Source organism: Arachis stenosperma, chromosome 5, assembly GCF_014773155.1.
Source record: "Arachis stenosperma cultivar V10309 chromosome 5, arast.V10309.gnm1.PFL2, whole genome shotgun sequence".
NCBI classification, from domain to species: domain Eukaryota; kingdom Viridiplantae; phylum Streptophyta; class Magnoliopsida; order Fabales; family Fabaceae; genus Arachis; species Arachis stenosperma.
The window spans coordinates 26,412,729-26,439,142 of NC_080381.1; the positions used below are offsets into that span (position 1 = coordinate 26,412,729).

Below are 26,414 nucleotides of genomic sequence, written 5' to 3' on the forward strand. Positions count from 1 at the left end.
AAGTAGGAAGAGTTATTCCTCGGCTATGGCAGAACAATGAGTATGGATACCTACAAAAGGCATTCCGACGCTTAAGTCAGTGTATGAGGCTTTTGATAGATTTAGAATATACCTCTCTTGCTGCTTAGAGTACATATAGTAATGGGTATTTATCAAGAAAGTTGTTCATAATTTTACAAAGATATAACAATGGCACAAGAACTCATATATATGTTTGTGTATCCAAATGCTAAAATAGATCATAATATCTTTAATGGGGTAACATTTACACATAATATGCCAATGTGGATGAGTTTGTATCCAACTAATAGTCTTACTAAGTTAAGACCTTTTATCATAATTAATTATTTGGATCATCATAGTGAAAGTGAATTTCTAAAATATCATATAGGTATTCGGTTTAACTCATTAGTTGAGGATTTTAATATGCAACTTATTAGCTCGACAACGATTTGCATGTTTCAATTATGTCAATTATCATAGCCAAAATCTAGAGTAATGGAGTATATAGTTATACATTTAAGTTGAAGATGTTATGGACAGCTTAGGTGGTTCAATCTCGTAGTTGGAAGTGAATATTTATATTCTAGTATCAACACTCAAGTACATGATTATCATTACAATGATATTTATGTGGATTTTGTCTTACAGGCGCTTTTATAAGAGGTTAATATTTTTTTTGCCCATATTAATTTTTCGTTTGATGAGGATGAGAAAATTTTGTCTAGTGATAACAATAATGAAGAAGTTGTTTTAGATAGTCAGCCAATCCCCACTCTAAAATTGACACAACCTTTGGCAATATCACTACTTCAGTTTGCCCACTCTAATGGCTAAACTACAGAGATTTCAAGTCATTACCTCTCACTCAACTTAATTAGAGGTGATGTATTTCAGGAAAGATATTGTCCTACAAAGCACTTTTTCAACATCGGGTAAAGTAGAGTTTGAAGTTGTGGTAAAAAATTTTCCATCAGTATGTCGATACTATTTACTGTAAAAAAAACTACATTCGTCGAGCAATTTAGTACAAGATGGTGGAGTCAAACCATTATTGACCCCAATGTAGATACAAGCAAATTTGGAAAGAGTGATAATGGATGATATAGGTTGAACAGGGTCACAATTTCAATCTTTGCTAGTTTCAGAAGTATAAAACACCTTACCCCCTTGTGAATTGCCTCACACATATATATAGGCTCACAACCAACGGTAAAAGCTAATATAACAAATTTAAGTAAACCTTTAAAAGATTTCACAAGCCCTTGCTCCTTGCATCTTTAGTCACACAAAAGCCTTCACTATTGTATTCTCTCATATGATTTTAATTTAATCCAAATGTATTATTCATTTTGTAACACCTTGTTGGTGGAATAGTCATTTCTGTAGAAAAATCCCTTATTCGCAACCCTTTATTGCAAAGTGTTGTGTAATATGTTAATATAATATAGTATTGCGAAATGATATATGTTGTGTAGTTGCACAACTTTTCCAACTTTTACGTATGGTTGAAAATATTTGTTTAAATAAAAATCAGAAATAGAGAGAGTATAATTTTATATTCGAATTAGGAGTGAACTACTTTTAGAGAGTTAGCGGCAAAAATTAAAGCCTAGTCGTGCTCAAGAAGCGAAGAGCTATAAAGTATAGTTTTTAGACTCTACTATATTAGTGCTATAAAGCTTAGTCGTATGGTTTCAGACTCTACTACGTTAATGGTAATTTTAGAAGTGTAAATCACTCAAAATTTTATACTTGTTACATTATTATAATTAAAAGAACACACACGCGCGCGTACACACTATTATTATAATGGTTACAAAACTTTGACAACACTTAAAAAGTTTAGTTAAAATTAAGGTCATTCTTTTTTATTATTTTGCAACACTATTAAATTTGAAACTCAAAAGAAGAAACGTAAAAAGTGTGAATAAATTAAAAGGTATTTTCAAATAGTAAAAAAGTGTGACCATAATCTACTACAAGAAAAATATTGAGTACCGTCGGATTTACCGTCAAATTTAGCATCGTAGAGTAGCGGCGGATTTACCGACGGTAACCACGTCGAATTCATAAAATTTTTTAATTATCGGCGGATTTTATTTTCCGATAGTAAATTTGCCAGTAATTTTTGGAGGAAAAATAAATCAAATTGGCGCGTCCTTTACCATCAGGTTTATAATCCGACGGTAACTCACTTTAGTAAAACGATGCATTTTGGTGACCTGCAGTGGCTTATCGTCTACAAATTCTGACAGTAAATCCAATGGTAGAAGTGGCGTAAATTCAAATCATGAACCCCTTCCCCCTCATTTGAACCATCGCCACTACCACCACCATCTCTCTCTCTCTCTCTCTCTCTCTCTCTCTCTCTCTCTCTCTCTCTCTCTCTCTCTCTCTCTCTCTCTCTCTCTCTCTCTCTCTCTCTCTCTCTCGTGTTCCAACTACCGTCACTGTCCTCTGCTATGTCACCGAGACCACCGCCGTCGCTACCCCCTCTCCCACTGCCGATGCTTCCTTCTTCTCCTTCTTCCTCTCCCTCTCAACGCCGCCGCGGTCCTTTCGTCCTTCTCCTTTTGCCCTTCTCAGCCTATAGTCTCCAGCTCACCCTCTCCTCTCTAAGCCAAGACCAAGCAGAACAGGGTAACTGTAGTCCAGCTCCTTGCTCTGACGGCTCACGACCGCCACCTCTAGTGCTGGCAACACCATAGTGTCGTCTCCTTCCTCCTTCCTTCTTTGTTGTTTTCTACATCCTGCATTCGAGGTTTTGGGTTTGAACTCTATTTTTTTTTCAAATTCTGTTAGTTAATTTTCGTTCATTATATTGATTTAATTAGTTTAGTTATTTTAATGTTCTATTTTAGTGGATTTAGGAGGTTAAGATAGTTCAGTTTAGCTTTATAGGTTCTGAATTATTGCTGAAAGTGTCTGTAACTATTTTGAGTTTGCTGATTAAATTAATGGAAAAATTGTTGCTTAGTTTATTTGGTTAATTGTTTAATTGTACTCATTTATTGTATTAATTATTATTTTATTGTTTTGCTATTTTGAATTAATTAGACTACTGTCTAATGAATTTATGATCAACACTGTTGACTTTTTTGGTATCATTGATGTTGAATTTTATGAATTGGTGTTACACAGATTACTTGTTAATGTTAAATTATATTGTTTATGACTTTGCATGTCAAATTTATGTAAATATGCCTCAAAAAGCTTTTTAATGAAAAATTTTGGTCAATCCCTTGAAATTTTGGTCCAACGACCAATAAAAGATGTAAAACCATCGAGCCTGAAACTCAGGAATCGCCAGAAGATCCATGACTGGAGGAGCTGCAATGGAGCGGCCAACTTAACTACCTCCCTGTTGACTACACAGCACAATCATCGATATAACCACGAGAGAGCAACGGATCCCCAATTGTATCTGCCTATGTCCTCTAACCTGATCATAGGGGAGTCTTTTGTTCCCAAAAATAAATGTAAAAGTTGTCGACATACTTTTTTTTTAATTCCAGATGGTCCCTCCCTACAGGTGCAAATCAAGATCCACAAGAAATTGGGGAGTGTACCAGAGCCATAAAGCCCTTGAATAGTGAGCAATAAGATAGAGTTATATGGATGTCTGATCACTCAGTTTTTCATAAAAAACACTTAGAGGTTAATCGAAGCTACTATGCCTTGGTTGAATTAAAACCGGAAATCTTTATAAGAAGAAACTCAGTTGTGGACCGATTTCGACCCTTTATTAGAAGAAAACGGAGGAGCGATATTGTTTCTATTAGAAAGGCTACGGTAGCCACTGAATATGCATTCGTGTACCAGACTTGTCACTGAAGAGCTGCGTCGATAATAGCATCATGATGTACGCTCTCGCGTACCTCCTGACTGTCTCTTCGTCTGCGCTCTGAGGAAGGTTACTGAATGTCTCCTGCATCCAAGTGCACTTCACAGTGAACTTGTCGATGCAGTCCGCCGGAGGCAACACACCTAATAATGCATATAATGAAATTCTAAGCAACTTAATATCGCAAAAAATAATTTTTTTTCTTAAAGAAAATAAATCTTATTCACTAACCTCTTCATGGATGAAACTAGTAATATGGGTAACTCCGTCCAATCGATAGATATGATTCGAATCGTCTTCCATTTTTGCAGTTTGAATATTGTGATTTTCTTTTCTCACATTTCTTTGGATGGTGTGTTTAGGGAGTGAGAGTTTGGTGAAATATAATTTAAAATAACTAAATTTGAATTCTATATATAAGTACATATATACTAAATCAAAATTAGTGGATTTAATTTACCATTACTAAATCGAATTCAATTAATTCGATTTATTAAGAATATAAACTATGAGTATGAATCAAAGCACCTAATTTTGATTTACTATGATAGTTCAATTCGAATTTTAAAACATAATAAATCAAAACTACTAAATTTGATTTACATACAAACCTAATAATTTAAATTTATTGATTCAAAACATGCAGATAACATTTTTTATTTTATGATATCTATGTAAAATTGAATCTCATCTAATTTTTTTAAGTGATTTGCCCAACAATATAATTAGCTCTTTGAATATATATATTTTTGTGGACGTCCCTTCGCTTCTAGAAGACACTCCTAGTCTTAACATTTATGTCGTGTTGTGTTGCTCATTGGTTTCAGTCAGTACAAATTCAACACACACACCACACCATCGTTTACTTTGAAAAATCTGTACCTCTTCAACCGACAAAAAAAATTAAATTCATGTTTGAGGAATCTGTAGTTCTGTACACGGAGCAGAGGGTCGAACAGGGTTAGGGACTTAGACCATCTCCAATAGGGAACTCATCCCAGTTTTTGTTTATGGCTCACCTGTCATAAAAAGTAACTCCACATCAGTTTTTGTGTCATAAACAGTAAATAGGAACTCAAAGCATCTATCTCTTCTCTATTAGGAAGAACTAACTTTAGTCCCTGTTGTGGTCCCACCTAATTAATTAATTAATTAAAATACTTGAAATTAATGTAATTAATTTTTTTTAATAATATAATTTAAATATTTAAATTTAAAAATAATTCACTATTAAAAGATATTAATATTAAATAAATTTATACATAACAACAATACACAATATATAATTTGGGATTACACAAATTTGTAAAATTACTTAATACAAAAAAAATATAATAATATAAATTATTATATAAATAAAAATTTAATCATTTAATTAATTAATTATTATAATTATTAGTAAATTAAATACGATTTAATTATTTAATATAATTAATCATATTTAATTTATTAATAATTATAATAACTAATTAATTATGTAAAGTATACTATATATATATATATGTAACTATTAGTACTATATATGTAACTATTAGGGTAAAAAACCATAATAAGCCAACTGGCTCAGAAAATTACGTAAATACGCCAAAGCAAAAATCGTTACAGCAATAAGCCAGATCGTATTTTTATATAATTCGAACCAGGTTGGTTCGAACTCCATTTAGTAGTAAATCGAACCAGGTTGGTTCGAATTATGGTTTTTTTTTTGTTAGTAATTCGAACCAGCCTGGTTCGAATTAGTAATGAAGGTAATTCGAACCAAGGTGGTTCGAATTATAGAGAGAGAATGTCTGCATGTAATTCGAACCAGGCTGGTTCGAATTACACCAATCATAGTTCGAACCAGGCCGGTTCGAACTATGTGTGAGACTGACTGTATATATATGGTTCCAAACGTGAGTTACTCTCATTAGAGGGAGAAGGATGGCTAGTGAGGAGAGTTTTGTTGTTTTGGTGCACCACAGAGGATCTGTTAATAGAAAAACTCGTTCCGGAGTAAAGTTCACAGATAAGAATCCTCTATGTATTGTCATAACATCTACGACGAGTTACGATGACCTTGTTAGCGCTGTACTAATGAAGCTTGGTCTGGAGGGTGCGAAGCGGGTAAAGAAGTTTTTCTATCGCATTCCAGTCACGGTGCTACAGAATACGGTGAAGTATGATTGCTTCACGATTAATAATGATGCGGACTTGCAAGTAATGTTTCTCTGTCGGCGGCAGTTTCCGGAGGTGAGGACACCGGAGTTGTTGGCCCGGCTGGTTGATGTTGTATCCAGCTCCGGCGGTTCGAACAGGAATACGAACACTATAGCGAATGCAGCAGGTTCTAGTTCCCGGCCTGCCGTTGCTTCCTCGTCCGTCCCTGTGTACGAACCAGTGGTCCAACATGTCGCCTCCCCATCTTTCGCTGTTGACCTCAATGCCACCAAAGGCGACGAGGTAGTGGAAAGGGAAAATTTGCCGAACGCTTTAGTGGGAGTTGCACCTGTTGGCGTAGGAGACGATTTTTTGGACGATGAAGACGAGGATGACGTCGAGCCGGATATGATTGACGATGATAGCGCTGATGATATTGGAGCGACTGGGCCTGCATTGGAGGTAGGTGGTTCTAGCTCTGGCACACAGCAGTATCCACCACATTTTTCCTCATTGGACTTGGACGCCATGAGACATGAGGGGGTTTTAGGGCACGCTGTTGGATTCGGAGCTAGAGATGCGGAAGGGAGTACTGGTCTGACAGAGTTCCAGGTTGGTCAGCAATTCCAGGATAAAGATGAGGCCCTTTAAGTGTGAAGACTTACAGCATCCGGCGAGGGGTACAGTACAAGGTGGTGGAGTCCGATCACCGCCGGTATGTGGGCAAGTGTTCCGAGTTTGGGAATGGGTGCACATGGTTGATTCGACTGAGTCTCCGGAAGCGGAAGGGCATCTGGGAGGTCAAACGGTACAATGGACCTCACACTTGCCTGGCCACATCCATCTCTAGTGACCACAGGAGTTTGGATTATCATGTGATTTCGGCTTTCATTATGCCAATGGTTAGGGCCGATGCATCCGTGAGCATCAAGGTGCTCCTGAACGCCACGGCAGCGCACTTTGGTTTTAGGCCGACTTACCGGAGGGTTTGGATGGCGAAGCAGAAATCTATCGCCCTCATATACGGTGACTGGGATGAGTCCTACAACGACCTGCCTAGGTGGGTCTTGGGTGTCCAGCTGACGATGCCTGGGAGTGTTGTGGTCCTGAAGACGAGCCCGGTTCGAGTTGGAGGACAGGTGGACGAATCTCAAGCGTACTTCCACAGACTTTTCTGGACTTTCCCGCCCTGCATCGAGGCTTTCCGTCATTGCAAGCCGCTAATCAGCATTGACGGCACACATTTGTATGGGAAGTATGGGGGAACGTTGCTCATCGCGATTGCACAGGATGGGAACTCCAACATTCTACCTGTGGCATTCGCACTAGTAGAGGGTGAGAATGCGGAATCCTGGACATTCTTTCTCTCACACCTTCGACAGCACGTGACCCCGCAGCCCGGTCTGCTGGTTATATCGGACAGGCACAACGGCATCAAGGCTGCGCTTGAGGCCCCTGACGGCGGTTGGCTACCGCCATCTGCGTACCGTGCATTCTGCATACGACACGTAGCGGCTAATTTTGCCCTAACCTTCAAGGGCAAAGACGCTAGGAGGCTACTAGTGAACGCGGCGTATGCGAAGACCGAGGTTGAATTTGATTACTGGTTTGATATCCTGCGATCTGAAGATCCGGCGATGTGTGATTGGGCGAACAGGATTGATTACTCGTTGTGGACTCAGCATCGTGATGAGGGGCGGAGATTCGGTCACATGACGACGAACATCTCCGAGTGTGTGAACTCTATCCTGAAGGGGGTCAGAAATCTCCCTGTAGCATCCCTGGTGAAGGCAACATATTGTAGGCTTGCGGAACTGTTTGTTCGCAAGGGGAGAGAGGCTGAGGCCCAGATGGGAACAGGACAACAATTCAGTCAGCATTTGGTGAAGTGTATTGAAGCCAACATGAAGACGGCCAGGTGCTTCACGGTGACGCTGTATGACCGGGATAACTCCGAGTTCACTGTAGCAGAGACTACTCCGACTGGTTCTTTCTCCTTGGGTACTTACAGAGTATCACTTGCCTCTCGGACATGTGACTGCGGGTACTTCCAGGCTCTTCATTTCCTGTGTCAGCACGCACTTGCGTGCTGTGCATACTCACGGGTCACCTGGACCTCTTACGTTCACAGCGTCTATCAGATTAGCTCGGTCTTCAATGTGTATCGGATGGGATTCACACCTCCCATCCCGGAGGGCTTCTGGCCACCTTACGACGGGCCCACAGTGATTCCAGACCCTGCCATGAGGCGTGCCAGAGAGGGTCGTCCTAGATCCACTAGGATACGGACGAACATGGACGAGGCGGATCCGAATCGGCCAAAGAGGTGCGGCCTATGTCGCCAACCTGGACACACGCGACGTAGTTGCCCACAGGTTGCAGGCTCGTCTCAGACAGGACACCATTAGTATGCATGTTGTTAGTGTTAGCATTATCTACATTAGTGCGCATCTTCCTAGTCTTAGAGTTATTTAGATTATATCCCATGTTGTTAGTGTCAGTATTATTTACATTAGTGCACATGACTTTTAGTTTGATTGTTGCGAGTAGTAATGAATATGGCTTTTTTAATTATGTATTTTTTTTCTTTAAAGTTCAATCATGTATGATCCTGGTTTGTACTTTTTTTGTTATGTTATAGTCTGTTTATCTATGTTTTTTTTTAATTTGTGTTCTGGGACATTCATTTTGTATGATCAATGAATCTTGAAACAGTTTAGCGTTTATTTTCTCTTATTGAACTGTGTCCGGGTTGGCGACATAGGCCGCATCTCTTTGGCTGATTCGGATATGCCTCGTCCATAGATACACAGTCTCACACATAGTTCGAACCGGCCTGGTTCGAACTATGATTGGTGTAATTCGAACCAGCCTGGTTCGAATTACATGCAGACATTCTCTCTCTATAATTCGAACCACCTTGGTTCGAATTACCTTCATTACTAATTCGAACCAGGCTGGTTCGAATTACTAACAAAAAAAAACCATAATTCGAACCAACCTGGTTCGATTTACTACTAAATGGAGTTCGAACCAACCTGGTTCGAATTATATAAAAATACGATCTGGCTTATTGCTGTAACGATTTTTGCTTTGGCGTATTTACGTAATTTTCTGAGCCAGTTGGCTTATTATGGTTTTTTACCCTAACTATTAGCTCAATACATATATATATATAAAGTATTAATTTTATTAATAAAATATTATTTTTTTTTTGAGAGAGCGTCCCTCTGAGCAGGGCCTTTGCTGCCTCGAACTTCGTGAAGGAACTCCTTTTTTAATTGCTCCAATGGTAGACCCTTTCTTTTTTCTGACACACAGTAAATGGGGTTCAAAATTTTTGAACCATTGGAGTTGCTCTTAGGGGGTATGGGAGTGCCGGAGCGTGCATTTTCACGTTCTTACTCGCGTTATGGACTATTTATTTCCCTTTCTAGTTTTTGTGTATTTTTATCTTTTTATTATAGAAATGTCTGTAGTTGTTTTCACAAAATTTTTGTGTTGATCTCACATGAGATACGTTAAAAAGATTTTTTTTTAAAAAAAATTATCGGTAGCTTTTTAAAAATTAGTTAAAATTTTAATTACTAAAATATTTATTCATCTAATATTTTTTATTTAAACATAAACAAAGATTAATTTCTCTTTTAGAAAATACTAATTTTCCGTATCATTGATGCAATCGATCACTTTCAAAGAGTAAATTGCAATACATAAGCGAGTGGCTAGAATGTAGATAGAAGATAAGCACTTGACCAACTCTATCCAAAGCACCAACAACAAAGAGATAAGATTATTAATCACGCAAACCACTCTGAATTGAGTGAATTCGGAGTTCTTGCACCTACGGTCACGTGCAAGTCACATCACTCTGATAAGATCACGCGCAACTCACAAGCCACAACTTTTCAAGTTTCTTTCACAACTAGAAACTCACACTAGCTTCATGCAGAATCTTGGATTCTCCGTAACCACCGCCCGCTGCACCTCCTGTAAGCTTACGCCACCGCCACTAACCACCATTCTCTTCGTCAAATCCCCCGCAGCAACGTTCCTCACGCTCCACCACTCGCACCTGGCCCCGACCTCACAAACCACCACCTCCTCCGGTTTAACCGGGTTCATAACGTAAGCAAAATTCCCAACCCAAGTCACTACCACCGAACCAAAATCCCAACCTCTCATGACCTTCTCCGCCATCTCATTCGGCATCTCTCCCACTTCCTCGAACCAAAAGCCCGAACCCGAACCTAGTTCCCCTTCCACGGACCACAATTTCACTCTCTTCGAGTTTTCCGCGCCACTCATCACCCCGGCCACCGTCAATTTCCCCGCTAGGATTCCGGTGAGGCAATAGAACACATTCTGATCCGGGCGAAGATCGTACGGTCCGTTCCACGTGTCAGAAAATGGATCAAACGAAAAAGTCACGCCGGACTTTTTCTCCGTCACCAGCATCTTGTCACCGACAACGGCGACTGAGAGCCACGTGGACCCTGCAGATCCCTTCAGTAGCTCAGGCATGGACTGGCTCGTGTTCCAAGCGCGTGCCTCCATGTCGTAGACTTCCACCGCGTGTAGGTCGTCCTCAAAATCGCACGCGCCTCCAGCTACCACAACGCGATTACCCACGCGCGCTACGACTGGGTCGGTGCGCCACACGCTCGGTGCTGGCGCGTTGTGCCAGGAGACGCGGAACGCACCTTCACTATCCGTGAAGGCGAAGCCCGCGGGGGTTAGCGTGTAGAGCAGAGTTGATTGGGATGATTGGACGGCGGAGGCGTGCTCGATCGACGGTTGAAGATTCATTTCAATCCAGACGCGCGAGCGGGGGTCGTAGGCGTAAGTGGCTGTCACGTGAGGATCACGTTTACTCTGTGTGAGGATCGTGAGCCATGGCTTGATGGGGTTAACGTGTGCCAGGGAGGAGGATACAGCGTGGTTCCATGCCCTTGACACGTGATAAGCCGGTACGAGATGGATTAGTGGCACGTGCGAGAATATTGCCTCTAAGATATCCCCATAAATAGGTGCTTCTGCTGTTGCCGCCATTGATTTAGAAATATGGATTATAATGAATAGTCGAATAGCTTAGCTTATAGCTCTGCTTATTTGAGTTGTGTGTAATGTGTGAAGGAGAGAAGATAGGATTCAGTGTTTATATAGTGTGGGAAAAGAGGAATGAAAATGATGGGTTCAAACATTGTCCAATGGGTGTGTGACATGTCATATTTTCATTGGCTTAGTCTATTTAGTATTTTGCCACAATGCATCCAGCCTTGAGATTCCTTGTTTCCATAGGTGTAATATATGAACCAACAATTATATAGTATATGGAAAAAATTTAGATATTCTAGTGTTCTAGTTGTTTTAATTAATACTTTTAATTATAAAAATTTTTATAATATAAATTAATAAAAATTAATTGTTAAAATTATTGAAATATTAGTATTTTATAAATATTTAAAAAAAATCTATATACCTTGAATTAATTACTCAAAAAAAAAAAAAGAAATGTTACAATAATGCATACCTATAACCACCACATGAATCAGAGCCTTACAGGATATAATATAAGCAAGTCTTACAAAACAAGAATTTTACTTGTTAAATGTTGTTGGTTGGTGTTTGGAAGTTGAGACTTGAGTGGGAAAGCAATGTCCAACTAATGTTAGAATAAACCAACAAATTAAAGAATATTTGGACATATCTTTCTTATGTTGGTAAGGGAATCCCATTTTTTTCTTTAAATCATTACAGTACTCTGTGATATCAATTTCAGTCGCTGCCATAAAATGGAGATGAAGTTAAAGTTAGGTAACCTAGCTTACTTGTCCCATTGAAATTGAACGTAGTTAACTTAGTATTTTATTTAGTAAAAAGAAGCCCTTTGTTTAATTCAGGCCTAAGCAAGTTGATGATCTGATCCACATACTAATTTGAAATGGATTTGAAATCATATTCAAGATTGTTACGCTTAATTGAAATGATAAAAAACCAAAATGTTATACTCTGATGTAATGACGTTGGCCACACAACTAAGGAACTGAACTACTTATAAGGTAAATGCAATAAGAATGTGGATGGATTGTAGTTTATTTGGTTATTGACGCACAAAATTCAGTTATTGATATTTGCTAAATTCTTACTCTCACGCATTAAACACACATAATAATAAACGGAAGTTAATTCCATTCCATCTCACCTTCCTTTGTAAAACTTTCTGTTCATTTTAATTTTAATAAATTTGAGTATCAATAAAGCTTTAAAACGAACCAAAGTTCAATTAAATTGTTAATATATTTTGCATTTTATGCACGCACTCTTTTTGTTATAGTCACCGTCACTACCACCTTCTCCTCCTTTTTTATTTGAATTTTTTTTCCTCCTTCCCTTTTCTCCTCCTCTTCTATAATCATTATCGTTATCATTATCGCTATTGTTGTTATCGTCGTTTTCTTCTTATACGTAAATAATATTGTTCATTTTCTTTCGAATTTTTGCACTTATTCTATTTAATTTTGTTGCATTATCTACAAATTTTTTTATTTATTTATTTTTCTATCAAAATTTGTAAATCTGTAACTCAAATCTTCATGAAATACATTCTTATTTCTATCACATCATTTAGTTAAAAATTTTGGTGTTAGAGTGAAGACATTTCGATATGATTCTTAAGAAATTTATGTAATATTTTATATATCATATACACCTCCTTCTTCTTATACGTAAATATTACTATTTATTCTCTTTCAAATTTTTACACTTATTTTGCTTAATTTTTTTTGTGTTATCTACAAATTTTTTTATTATTCTCTTTCCCATTAAAATTTGTGAATTTATAACTTAAGTCTTCATGAAATAAGTTCTTAGTTCTATCACATCATTTAGTTAGAAATTTCAGTATTAAAGTGAAGACATTTTGATGTTAGAACGAAGATATTTTGGTGTTATTTTTTAGAAATTTATGTACTATTTTATATATCAAATATATCGTCTTCTTCTTATACCTAAATGACACTGTTCATTCTCTTTCGAATTTGTTCACTTATTTTACTTATTTTTGCTGCGTTATCTATAGATTTTTCTACTTATTCTCTTTTTTATTAAAATTTGTGAATCTGCAACTAAAGTCTTCATGAAAAAAAATTCTTAATTCTATACTTCTATCATATCATTTAGTTAAAAATTTATGTGAGAAAATATAAATATTTCGATGTTATTTTTTAGGTTTTTGTGTGTTATTTTATATATCAGATAACATTCAGTTTATTAAATGTGTAATATTTTTTTAGAAAGATTCACTATTTTTTATGTCATGTTATTAAATTTTTAGTGCCAATTTTAAATAATTTTAGTGTTATGTTATTTCATTTTATAAAATTAATATATTAGTATGTAATTTATTTTCTATCTTTTATATCATTATATTTAAATTTTGGTGTCACTTTAATTTTTTACCTTATTAAATCTTTTCTTTTGTGCTCCCCTTTGGATGTGGACAGACTAGTATTGTGAGAAAGGAGCATATCAAAATTTAAGATTTCTGAGTCAATTTCATCAGATGCTCGACATAATGTTTCTAAAAAAGATGATAAAAAATAGAAGAAGAGAATTTGGCAGGAAGAAGACTTAATGATGATGAGATTACAGGAAATGAAATTGATGATGAAATTGTAATATGAAAGAAGAGTTGAGTGAGGAAAATAATATGGAGCAAGTAATGATGATGGGAAATATAAGTAGATAAGTAAATTTATAATTTACTAATATTTTTTAGATATTTAATATTAATAAAAATTAAATTAAAAAATATATATATTATAAGAATTTAATTAAAAAAAAATTTAAAGACTTAATTAAAAATTTTGTAAAATTATTAAAATCTGTAGAATAATTAAATTTATATTTAATTGTTTACACAAGTATTTTATTTGAGGGAGAGACAATAATAATATACTAAGCTTTGAGTCACAATCAAATAAGAATTTGGAAGTAAGGGTGACAAACATACTAAAATCTGCTAGGCCGATCTGCATAATTTACAAAAAAAAGGTTGGATTGAAAACTTGAAATCGTTAAATTTAAAAAATTTGCCTAAACCACACCGTCTAATCCTTGAGCTTTGGCCGGTTTCGGCAGGGCAGTTTGAATTTTTTTGGCGGGCTAGGCTTTTTTTTACAGAACTTTTTTTATAATTTTTTATAATGTTATTGATTTATAAGAGGATAAAGATAATAATTGAAGATATTTTAAATTATATTTTAAATTATGTTTTATGTTTGATTAATTATAAACTTAAAGATATTTAATTATATATTTTGGACAATATTTATTTTATTTTAGATAATATTAATTTTATTATATTATTTTAAAAAATTTAGTTTATAATGATATTTATTATATATTTATAATATAAAAACTTTAATATTTATAAATTTAAAAATTATAATTTTTTTATATTTTTAAAATTTATAAATTTATTAAAATAATTATAAAATTATATATATTATTTAATATTTAACAATTTAATAAAAAAATAAAATTATTTGACAAATTTAACCCGCTAACTCGCTAATTTGTTATTAAACGAGATGGAAAAAGAATTTAAAATTGCCTTATTAAACAGAGCGAGACAAACTAATCTGCCAAATAACAATTTTTTTACGGGACGAAAGGGGACAAACTTATCTGTGTGCCACCCCTATTTCTATTTGTATGTCATGTTATGGTGGAATATGGCACTTAACAACTAATATTGGTATAAATTATCGAATAACTACATCTGCAAATAAGTATAAGTTGTACTAAACATTCCCTCCCTCATCTCCCTGTTGTGGGATTTTTGTGAGTGGTATTTCTGGAAAAAAAAAATCTTATCATATGTATAAAAATTTAAGTAACTACCCTTAGTTTTGATCAATATATTTAGCATTATATCACGAAATTTGTAAATATTCGAGTCTTAACCGCTAGTATTACAATATAAAAATATCCTTTTATATTAAAATTAACTATTATATATTTATATATAATAAATATATATTATTTAATTTATTTTTAATTTATATTTTATATTTTATATTAATAATTAATTTTAATAATTGATTTTAGTATATATTTAATATGATTAATTATAATATTATATATTTTTTTATCTTTTATTATTGGAATGCTTATGTGTCTTCAATTGGAGCTTCCTGGCCTAGAAAAAAAAGGCATATATAGTGTAATAATTGGAACACGTTAGAAAACAATACGTGTAAGGCTAACGATCGTTAATATACTAATATTATATTATGTGGTGAATATAAATGGGATCAAGTAGCGAGCTTTGTTCAATTATTATATCGTGTTTGAAAATGAAACCATAGAAGCTTCTAATCCTTGGATACAATGTGAGGCGCACGTTACCTTTTACAATGGGCAAAAGCATGTTGTATGAGTGTTTATTGGCATTATTATTAGCTCCCATTATGCTATGTCTTGAAAAAGATTCTTTCCCCCAGGACCCATTTTTACTTGCATCCACTATATTGCATGTTGGTATGTCGTCCCTTTCTTGACTTCTGATTTTTTGCAATTTTATATGTGATTAAATTACTTTTTCTAAAAGATTTAATAAATTGATAAAAAAAATATATGAATGATTAGAGGAATATTCGAGAACAATAATAGTTTTGTGAATCTCTATGTATTGATACTACTTTGTCCATTATAAGTTTATAATATTACATTTTGAATTTATTACTACAGTTTTTAAAAAATTGTGATCATAAAAAATTTATGATCACAATTTTTTACTGTAATAAAAAAAATCTATGATCTTAATTTTGTAAAAAGAATAATTATAAAAGAATATTTATGATTACAGTTTTTTTAAAAAAATAATTTAAAAAAATTTATAGTCATAATTTTGGAATAATCTAAAAGATTTATAGTCACAATTTTAAGAGTGACATAAAAAAATTTATAGTCATAATTTTTTAAAAAAGAGTGACCTAAAAGGATTTATTGTCACCGTTTTAATTTGGTAGGTAACCTAAAAGAGTTTATGGTTATATTTTTAAAGAATGACTTAAAAAGATCTATGATTACGATTTTGGAAGGTGACCTAAAGGTATCTATAGTTACGGTTTTGAGGGGTGACCTAAAAAAATATATATAGTTACGATTTTACGAAAGAGTAACTTAAAAGGGTCTATAGTCACGATTTTTGGAATAACCTAAAAGGAGTCTATGATCACAGTTTTAGAGGTGGCTTAAAAGGGTCTATGGTCATATTTTGGTGGTGACCTAAAAAGATTTATGTCATGGTTTTACAAAATAGTGACCTAAAAAAAGTCTATGGTCACGATTTTTAGAGATGATCTAAAGAGATCTATAGTCACGGTTTTAAAAAGTGGCCTAAAAAGATCTATAAGAATTTTATGTGATTTAATTTAAATATTGAAGTTTTAAATCTAGTTTTGTAAATAAAAAAAATTACATAGAACACTTTTAATTTTAAATTAAAAAAATTATTAAAATTTAAAACTAATTAATAAATTGACAAATAAATATTATATTTTTAAAATAATTTAAAATAATAGTTGATTTTTAATTATTATTCTACCTTCTAAATTTATTAAAATTTTTATAATACCCTAATTTTTCAAACCTAACCCTAATCTTATCCTAATTTCAAATTCATCCACCCACTAACTATCACACACTCAACAAAAAAAAAAAAAGAAATACAGAAGAAAGGGAGCAGGGGAACAAGGAATTGAAGGGAAAAGAAGATAAGAAGAAGAGAAAAGGGGAGGATGACACCGGCAGAGGAAGGACCACCATTGCAGTGAAGAGAGCCAGATGGGGAGAGAGAGTGACACGCGAGAGAGAGACAGAGAGAAAGTTCATAGACACAAATCAAGAAGTGGAAAGGGAGAAGAGAAGGAGAAGGCAATAGCGCCGAAAAAGAAGGAGAGGCCGTCGCCACCGTCGAGCTAGAGAGGAAGAGCGAGAAAGAGAGACGAACAAGTATAGAAAAGGACATAGCGTTGCTGCCGTCATTACTGGGGCTCGTCGCCAGAGCCACGACCATCTTCGTCAAAGGAGCTCGTTGAAGGAGCTTGTCGATGAGCTGCACGCTACTGTTAGAGTAGCCGTCGCTATCGCTGAGTTGTTGTGCTCTTACTCAAGCGTGTTCTTGGTTCAATGCTATTATTAATTTTTTTAATTTGTTTTTCATTCTATTTGTTCTTGATTTTGGTTTAGGATTCACTGCTGCTATTTTTTATTTTGATTTTAGTGTTTTTGCATTCTAAAGTTTCATCTTTTCTCGTCGAGCAACAACATTTCGAACCCTCTTCTACTACTGGTTCAATTTATTTTTGTTTGTCAATTTGTTTTTGAGTTGCTGTTCTACTGGGTTTAGGAATTTTGTTAATAGTTAAATTGAATGATTCTGTTAAAGATGGAATAGTTTATTTGCTGATTCGATTGAATTATTTAATTTATTTGTTGATTTTTTAGCTGTATGTTCAATTTACTTGATAACAAATTTAAACATTTTTTTAAAAATTAAAAAAACTTCAAATTTGTTTTGTTAATTATTACGATTGGAGAAGTCATTAGACATCCCTATTTAAATGTTCAACAACCAAATAAATTAAACAATTAACATCAATACTAATGATGTATAACAAATGAAGTAACTAATGTGATGAGTGAGTGAATGGTTCCATATATTTAAAAGCTTGAACTTTGAAGTTTGAAATTTTACACGGTAGTACATTAGTTCTTTTGAATTGACCTGAGGTAATGAAATCAAAGAGAGGAAAATATTAAGTTGTGTAACAACTAATAACTAAATCTTTTATATAATAACTTGCCTCTGAAGCTTACTATAAAAGTGTATTTAACTTGGTTCTATTATAGTAATTCCCCCAACCCCTTTCACATTTGAAGTTAGAAATATTATAATTTTAATTAATTGCAGAACATCAAAAGTGTTATATAGAAGAAGAAGGCATACAAAGCACTTTTAATCATTCTCAAGATAGTCTATACAACATTTGATTTGGCTTTTTGATTAACCAAAAAAATCTGGATTGATGTGATTAAAGCATATTCTTAGAAAAATATTGATGCTGTATGAACTGTAGCTATAATGCTTCAATTTGTGTGACTGTGTGAGCATAAATAATATAAGAGCATGCATTGTGTGAGCATAAATAATGTTAAAGTGTTAAGCTTATAATAATTATATAATGTAAGTGTGTGATCAGTGACATTTAAGCGATAGATTTCTAATCCTTTCTGGGGAGGGATTCTGGAATTTAATTGTGTTGCATCGAATTTATATCATGAATGTGAAGGTTGACTTAGATTAGATGGTAAAATATCTAATTGTTCACTGTTTTTTATAAAGGGAGGTTTTTTTCGTTAAACTACTTTTAGTTTTCAAATAATCTTGTTCGTTTTTGTTTTTTAATTACTTAAATATTTTTTTAATGAAATGTGAATATCACTAAAATGTTTATTTTTTTTTTTTTGTTAGCAATAAAAAGTGATGTGAAGAAAATATTATCTTTGATAGAAATATGAGCTGGATGAGTCTCATATATATTTTAATTATATAAATATAATATTTTGCTCTCTTCTATATATTTTTCAAGAAACTTTATAAGATATTACATATAATGGATATAATATAATGTATCTTGATTTACTAGAAATATATCTAACTTATAATATAAATGTTATGATTTAAATTATTTGAATTTGTCTTTTTTTAGACTTATTTTGTGGTTATCACAATTTTGGGATATGATTATGCTTCTCATAAAATAGAATAAGTTATGGTCATGATATAAAACAAGAGTAACTATAAAGTAAGTTATGGTCACGGTTTTAAAATAGAATAACCATAAATAAGCTTGGTTACGATTTTATAAAAAGATGACTATAAAGTAAACTATGGTCACAATTTTAAAGTAGAATGATCATAGATAAGCTGTGATCACACTAAAATTGTGATCATAGATTAGGTTATGGTCACTAAAGCAGAAACTAAGGATCAATTTTGCAACTAATAGTGAAACCATCCTTGATGTTGCTAAATCGGTCATTTCTTTTTACTTAAATGACCAAATTAAAAAACTTAGTCTTTGGGTCTCTCAATCATGAAATCAATTGTGATTTTTAATTTAAAGATCGGTTTTATGACCAACATAAAAATTGGTTAAAAATAGTTGGTTGCTAATTCAGTAGTTAAAAAGATGTTCACTATATCATTGCTAAAAGTTAAGATAGCAACTAATTTAGCGACCAACTATTAAATCCTAGTTTTAAAATAGATGGTTGTTAAATTGGTTACTATTTTGTAATTTAGCAATGAAGAAACACTTAACAAAAAATAGTTAGTCACTAACTTGGCCACCACGAAATTGGTTGCTAAATTAGTCACTATTGTAACGTTTAGCGACTGATTTTGCGACCAATTAAAAGTAATATTATAAATTAATTGGTTGCTAAATCAATCACTATTTTAAAGACATTAAAATATAACAAATTAGATTTTAAAATAAATTAAAAATAAAAAACTTAAATTTTTTTGTAACCCTATATTTTTACTCTATTTAGAGATTTTTGTTTAATTATACACTAATTTGTTTCGTATAATTTTTTCAAAAGAAATAAAGTATTTCCAATAAAAATCTCAAAATTTTCAATGTTATTCAATTCCTCTCGCATATAGAGTCAGCCTCACCCTATTTCATTCTTCTTACACACAGTTGTTTTGAAAATTCATTACTCGTTGCTCCTCGTACTTTCTCACCGTTGTTTTCTCTAGTCGTATTGCCTCTTTAGCTCGCAGATCAATTACACCTTCAGCTTCTTCTCTTCCTCCAGATCTCGTGTGTGTTGTCATCTTCTTTTGCCTCCAACGTAGGTTGAAACCACTTCTACTGCACAAAACTCACATCCTGCCACCATTGTTTCTGGCCTCTGATTTGTAGCATTATTTTTTCTTATTACATATGTAGACATTGTGAATGTTTTAGAATTTATGTGAAACAAATCTATGTTTTATCATTTTTGGTATTTTATTGAATTATATTTATATATAAAAATCAGGATTTAAAAATGGCATATGTGAAATTTAGTAATAATTTTATAATTAGGAAATCAATAATGATAAAAGATTTAGTAACTCACTATACTTATTCATATTAGTATCAGCGACCGATTTAACTACTAAAAGGATAATCGCTATAAAAAATAAAAATAAAAGTTTTTGTTGTTAGAGACTGATTTGGTCAGTGACCAATTTAACAACTGAAAAATGGGTCAATATTTAGCACTGATTCTGCCATAAAACAATTTAGCAATAATAGAATTGGCTACCATTTAGTGACCAATTTTGTTATCGACACCAATCAAAGTATTTTTTTAATTTAGCAACTAAGATTTTACCAATTACTAAAATCAGCTGTTATTTTGAAAACTTTTTTCATCAATAATTTTGGTAATTTTTTGCAGTAAATTATTAGTTTATTACTAAATTCTAAGTGATTTATATAATGGTGGTCTTATTTATTATCATAAATGTTGAATTGAATAAGTCATAATTACTTTTAATTTAAAATTAAATAAGAATAAAATTAGACACATTATTTTATTTGGGCTTTAGGATTAATGGGTGGCACACTCAAATATAAATATTAAATAATGACTTCACAATTTTGGTTTCCGCACATCAAAGCCATCTCCACAACCTTTTTTCCATCAGAAGAGTGTGATTCATCCCTATTAAGGATATAGAAGGCTTTGATTGAGTAAGACCAAAGAATCAAACTCTTTCAAATATGCTTATGAATTTAAGTATGTTTTCGCATTCAAGTATTTATTTCTTAATGATTTAACATGGATGATCTTGGGGTTAAAAAATTCTATAAATTTTCAACAAGCGATATCAGAGCCATAAAAGTTTGAATTATTGAGAATATTTGATTTTAGTATTTATTTTTGTGTGTATATATATATATATATATATATATATATATATATATATATATATATATATTATGGTCTATTGTTTTATTTTGTACTATATCACCATTTTCGATTTGTTACGTAAAAAAATCGGTAAAAGTTTGGACTATTATACTCATATATTTTAAAAGATTTAGTTTTAGAATAAATTAGTTGAACATTATACTACCAAAATAGTCTTTTTATGAAAACTAATTTACTTTGGAACATTAAGAATATTGTGATATGTAATTCACGCGAATATTAGTCAGCACAAAAGAATGTCTATATTTGGCAGAGGTACATACACATATTGATGGTAACTATATGCTTGGGTAACTAAGTTAAACCTAAATTAATGCTTATTATTTATGCGTACAATAATCGCCCAAAAAAAATTATTGTTTGGCCAAATAATAAACATTTCACCTTGTGTTTATTTTTTATTTAGTTATGCAACCACTAATCGACCTAAAAGAATGTTAGTATTTGTCCAATTGATAGAAAATATATGCAATAATAAATAGGTATAATTTTCAAGTTTTGTTTGACAGAATTTTGTTGAGAATATTTAGTAAGTCGCACTAAATAAATTTATGTGTGCGTAGTTTATGCGAGTACAGATCGGCCTAAAATAAATTCTATACTTGGCCAAATTATATAGACATTTGTGGTAATGAACATGTGATACTTATTTGGCTCCATGTGAATAATAAGTTTGTTCAAAGATAAACTTATTGTTTGGCAGGATTTATTATCAATTGATTATTGTATTAAAAAAATACCACTTACAAATTAGTATTTCTGTCCAAAGACAAAATGTTAATGTTGTGCTAAGTATTATATAAATTTTATTCATATAATATGTAATTTGTGTGAGTATATTATTTTGCTTTAAAGTTATATCTACCAATGTTAATCTATTTTTAAATAGACTTTTTTGAAATAAAAAAATTCTGTCATTAGTAACTTATATTTCATCAAATTAATTATTATCTCATATGACCTTTTATAATAAATGTAGTTGATGACTTATATCTGTTTAGTGGGAGTAAGTATATTTCACTATTCTTATATATCAATAGCATCAAAATTGTAAATAAGGTAATATACTCAAATTCTAAGAGAGACAAGTATAGTCTCATTAGGTACCTCAAAAAAGTTATAAAGTTCAAAAATGCATAAAGTTTATTATGCTTCAACAGTGGTCTGATGGATAACAAATTTATACACTTACAGTTATTGTGTACTTTATTGGTATCTTTGACAGATATTTGAGTCAGTTAAGAATGGATTACTAAAGTAGACAAACAAATTTTGTTATAGCAAAACGTTACATGTTCACACATATGAAGTCAGAAACTAAAGTCAGAGATCATTTGGTATTCAAATTCTGACTTAGTTAGATATCTAGGTAATTTTTGATCCACTGCAGATATATCTATATTTTCATTGAAAAAGTTATTTGAAAAGGTGTTGAGAAGACACTTATTACTCTTTTCACTACAAGAAAATAAGCTTTCTGCCACGTTTTAAAGGCGTGCCAAAATGCAAAAAAGCGTGCCGATAGCTTTTTGAGCTATCGACACACTTTTGAAAGGGTCACATCCACCAGCGTGCCGATTGCTCTATCACCACGCTTTTGTGGATCTATCGGCACGCTTTTTCTGTTGGCAAGCTTTCATTTCTTGCCACGCTTAAAAGCGTGGCCATAGGTCTTAACATATAGGTACACTTTTTAAGCATACCTAAAAGTGCACATATCGCCACGCTTTTAAAACATCCCAGAATGTATGCTTAGGGTACTCTTTAAAAGCGTACCGATAGGGGAAGATATGGCTATACTTTTTAAACGTGCCAATAGGGTAAACATATGGCTATGCTCTAAAAGCGTGGCTATTTATAAGTACAAAAAGATACGGCTATGCTTAGAAAACGTGCCGGTAGATGGGGATATGGGTACGCTTTTTAAGCGTGCCGGTTGCCAAGTTATGGCCACGCTTATTAAGCGTACTTGTTGAGCCCAAAATTAAGATATAGCCACCCTTTTTAAGCGTGCCATAACTTTGGTCAGAATTTTTTTTCATTAATCTTTCTAATATTTTGTGCAAAATTCATATATAATTTTAAAATTATAGACCAAAATAAAATTATATATATTGAACTAATTCAACAAATATAAACTTTCCCATAAAAAAAGACATACATATAAAATTGTTACCACAAAAGTAGGATTTGATGACAAAGTACCAAAAAGTAAAGTCATAACAAGTAAATAAGAATTACAATTCTACTAAGTGTCACATATCTACTTCTTTTATATACTTAGTTACAAAATATCTAATTTCATGAGTAGTGTGATCATCCATTATGAGCTCTATTATTTTTATCACTGCCCTGCAGAATTGTAAATAATCTTGTGTTAGTACATGTTATAAAAGCGACTTCAATTAAGTCCAACTAATCCAATTCCAAATCCAAATTGATTAAACATGAAAATGGCAAGGCAACTTTAATTAGGTCCCACAACATTGCATATTCAGACATTAGAACAAAAAATAAATATCAAACACAAAAGAAATAGTCCCCTATACAAGGTCACAAAAAGAGCTGTTCACACACAAATTTCAAAATTATTGGAGTAGAGGAACAAACATTTACATGACTAAAAAATTTTCAGAATTCTGGTTACATTTTGTTTTTTATTATTATTTTGCAGATTTGGTGTGTGGAGTCAAAATTAACTAAGCTAGCAATTAAATGACAAACTAAGCTAGCAGATTCCTTTTCCCTTATTAATGTTACACTACCTCAGGATAGTAGTAATTAAATTTAAATGACAATAAAAAAAGGGAGAAACTGAGGAAGAGAAAATGACAAACGAGAATATATGGTCAAAACTCAAAACAAAAAAAGGGCCGTGGGCATGTCAGAGCGCTTTATTCCCAACCGCGATCAACGGCTTCCGCTGAAAATGAGATTAAATTGCCAAATCTCTTTCTTTCACACACCCTCTATCTTAATTCTCAATTCTCAATTCTCAATCAACAATAATTCATTTCAGCCAGCAACATAAATTCTCAATCAACAATAATCAACAATTCTCAATTCTCAATTCAGGCAGCAACATAAATTCTCAATTGTCAATTCAGCCAACAACATAAATTTAACATGAAAAACCAAATTCTATAATCTAAATCAAGGGAATGACAATAATACGAGGTTAGGACAGTTACTTACATCATCGGTTGGTGGAATGTGAGTTGCTTCGAAGGAGTGGGGAGTATTTTTTGATCTACTACTTGAGGCATCCAAAAGAGAATTTTAGGTTGCTTGCACTAAAGCTGCTACCTCTTCGTCACTCATTCCAGGATTGAGTTGGTGCAACATCATCTTTAATAGACCACAAACACCGTCCATCTTCTTTTCTAATGATGAGACCTTATCATTGTATTCAACCTTCACTTGGCGAATCTCCTCATCCTTTCTAAGAGAGCTTCTTGTTATTGAAGTCCCTTAATAACAAACTCGACCTGGTTGGTCCTTTTCTAGCACTGCTACAAATGCATCATCATGATTTTTCCCTGCCTCTATGCGGCTTTGAAGTTCATTCTACCAAAAGTAAAAAAAAAATACAGAGTCACATTAACTTAATATAAATACAAATCTATCTAGCATTTATATTGTACAAATCCAAATACAAATACGAAACAATTCACAATTGTTGTTTGTGTTTTAGCATCAATTTCTTTTCCATTTTTACTTGTGCGAGTTGCTGTGAAAATCTCAACCTTTGATGGCTCTTCATTGTTCTCTTTAGAGTCACGCTAGAATATGAAGAGAAAATTTTATATGAAGCATACTAACTGGACAATATAACATGGATATAAAGGAGAAATCACAAAAAATTAAGTTATGTTACCAGCTGCTTGCGCACTATTGTAAACTTTGTAGAACCCATTCGGTGAGGACATATTTGCTTTGACCTATTTTCAGTATTCTTAACAGACATAGCCTAAATATAAACATGAAAAAGAGATGTTATTCTTAACGGACACATTTTCTTTCTCTTTGAAAATCACATCACCTTTTTTTGAAATAGCAAGTCTAATCACAAAAAAAATCAAGGATAGCTAGAAGAAATAGAAGACATAACATTACCTTGATAGCGGGAAGACTCCAATACCGAATTAGCTTGCGAAACTGAAATTCAGGAATCTCTAATAATCGGTTCTTTATTATTTCTTTCTTTGTGTTGTACTTTAAGAAATGTTCTTTTTTAATTTCACCCTTGTATTTTTTCCATGCACGACAAAATTCCCGCATGACCCACGACTTTGAACTTATTGGAAGAATGAACTTTTGCGATGCAACACATACATTAGAATGCCAAAGGTTAGCACACACAACACAACAAATAAATAAATAAATAAACTGTCCATAAAGGCATATTACATATGTTGGCATACTCCCACATGCCCTCCTTGATATTATCAGGCACACCATGCCAACTAGTGTATAGCAAAGTCACAAAATGGAAATTTCTAACAGTTGAACCCAAAAATTGGCCTAGGTTAGCTACGACCTCCTTGGTTGGACCAATAGGCTGCCATTGTAAAAACTCCACCTCCCGTCGATCATTAAAATCAGTGGCATGAAGTTTTTTGCATAAGGTCTTGCCACGAGTTTTCTTTTTAGTGCCTAAGTCCAATTAGAATAACAAAATTTTAACTCTGCCTAATTGAAAAGTAATATAAGCTATAATTAGGAAAGAATGGAGATAAGAAAAAGTACCTTCATTACTAGCTTGTCCTCTACTACCCTCAATATTTGCAGCATCTTGCTCATCTTGCTCATCTTCCTCGTCTTCGAAATTAATTCCATGCACCTTAAAATACATGTCAACACTCATTCCTTTTTTGTTTGATTCTATGCTCAGCCCACTTGTATCTTCTCCCTCCTCATTAGAACTTGCATCATCTTGATCCATTGTATCATCTTCAACAGTTTTTTTTATTCCCATTTTTTGATTTCTTTTCAGCTTGAAACATTGTCTCATTCCCACTTTGGGGGGTTCTTTTCAGCAGCCTTTGAATTATTCCCATTACCTTCACATTCTTGAAACAGTGAGTTTGGTTGGACCTTCTTTTTCTTTTTCGGAGCCCCAAGTTGCTCTTTAAATGCATCTTCCACTATTGTGATGGGTTGTTTTCTTGTTGGATCTTTTGGGCTTTGAGCTTGCAACCTAGCTTTCTTATTGTCAGCCATGACCTTCTCTCTCTTAATATTATATTGTTGTAGTAATTCAGCACTAGACTTAACTTGCATCACCTCAAAAGAATTTTTTTGGGACTTTTCTGTTTCATGTTCTTTTGACCTAAGGTAATTATTCTTTTTCTTTTAGTGA

At 33.2% G+C, this 26,414-nt stretch overlaps 4 protein-coding genes across 4 annotated transcripts; 2 read left to right on the top strand and 2 right to left on the bottom strand.

Annotated features, from left to right (window-relative positions):
- Positions 1-5,770: 5,770 nt before the first annotated feature.
- Positions 5,771-6,637, top strand: LOC130980611 (uncharacterized). Its single transcript, XM_057904271.1, has one exon. It carries the CDS (start codon positions 5,771-5,773, stop codon positions 6,635-6,637), a length of 867 nt encoding a protein of 288 aa, XP_057760254.1.
- Positions 6,638-6,885: 248 nt separating this feature from the next.
- Positions 6,886-8,394, top strand: LOC130980612 (uncharacterized). The gene has a single exon (XM_057904272.1). It carries the CDS (start codon positions 6,886-6,888, stop codon positions 8,392-8,394), a length of 1,509 nt encoding a protein of 502 aa, XP_057760255.1.
- A 1,164-nt stretch (positions 8,395-9,558) lies between these two features.
- Positions 9,559-11,128, bottom strand: LOC130981767 (F-box/kelch-repeat protein At1g23390-like). The gene has a single exon (XM_057905451.1). The coding sequence runs from the start codon at positions 11,036-11,038 to the stop codon at positions 9,920-9,922; it is 1,119 nt and encodes a 372-aa protein (XP_057761434.1). The 5' UTR covers positions 11,039-11,128; the 3' UTR covers positions 9,559-9,919.
- Positions 11,129-24,523: 13,395 nt separating this feature from the next.
- On the bottom strand, positions 24,524-26,030 carry LOC130980613 (uncharacterized). The gene is made up of 6 exons (XM_057904273.1): positions 25,802-26,030; positions 25,443-25,708; positions 25,169-25,366; positions 24,930-25,022; positions 24,715-24,834; positions 24,524-24,619 (listed from the first exon to the last, which is right to left on the bottom strand). Exons 1-6 carry the CDS (start codon positions 26,028-26,030, stop codon positions 24,524-24,526), a joined length of 1,002 nt encoding a protein of 333 aa, XP_057760256.1.
- Between the last annotated feature and the right edge of the window lie 384 nt (positions 26,031-26,414).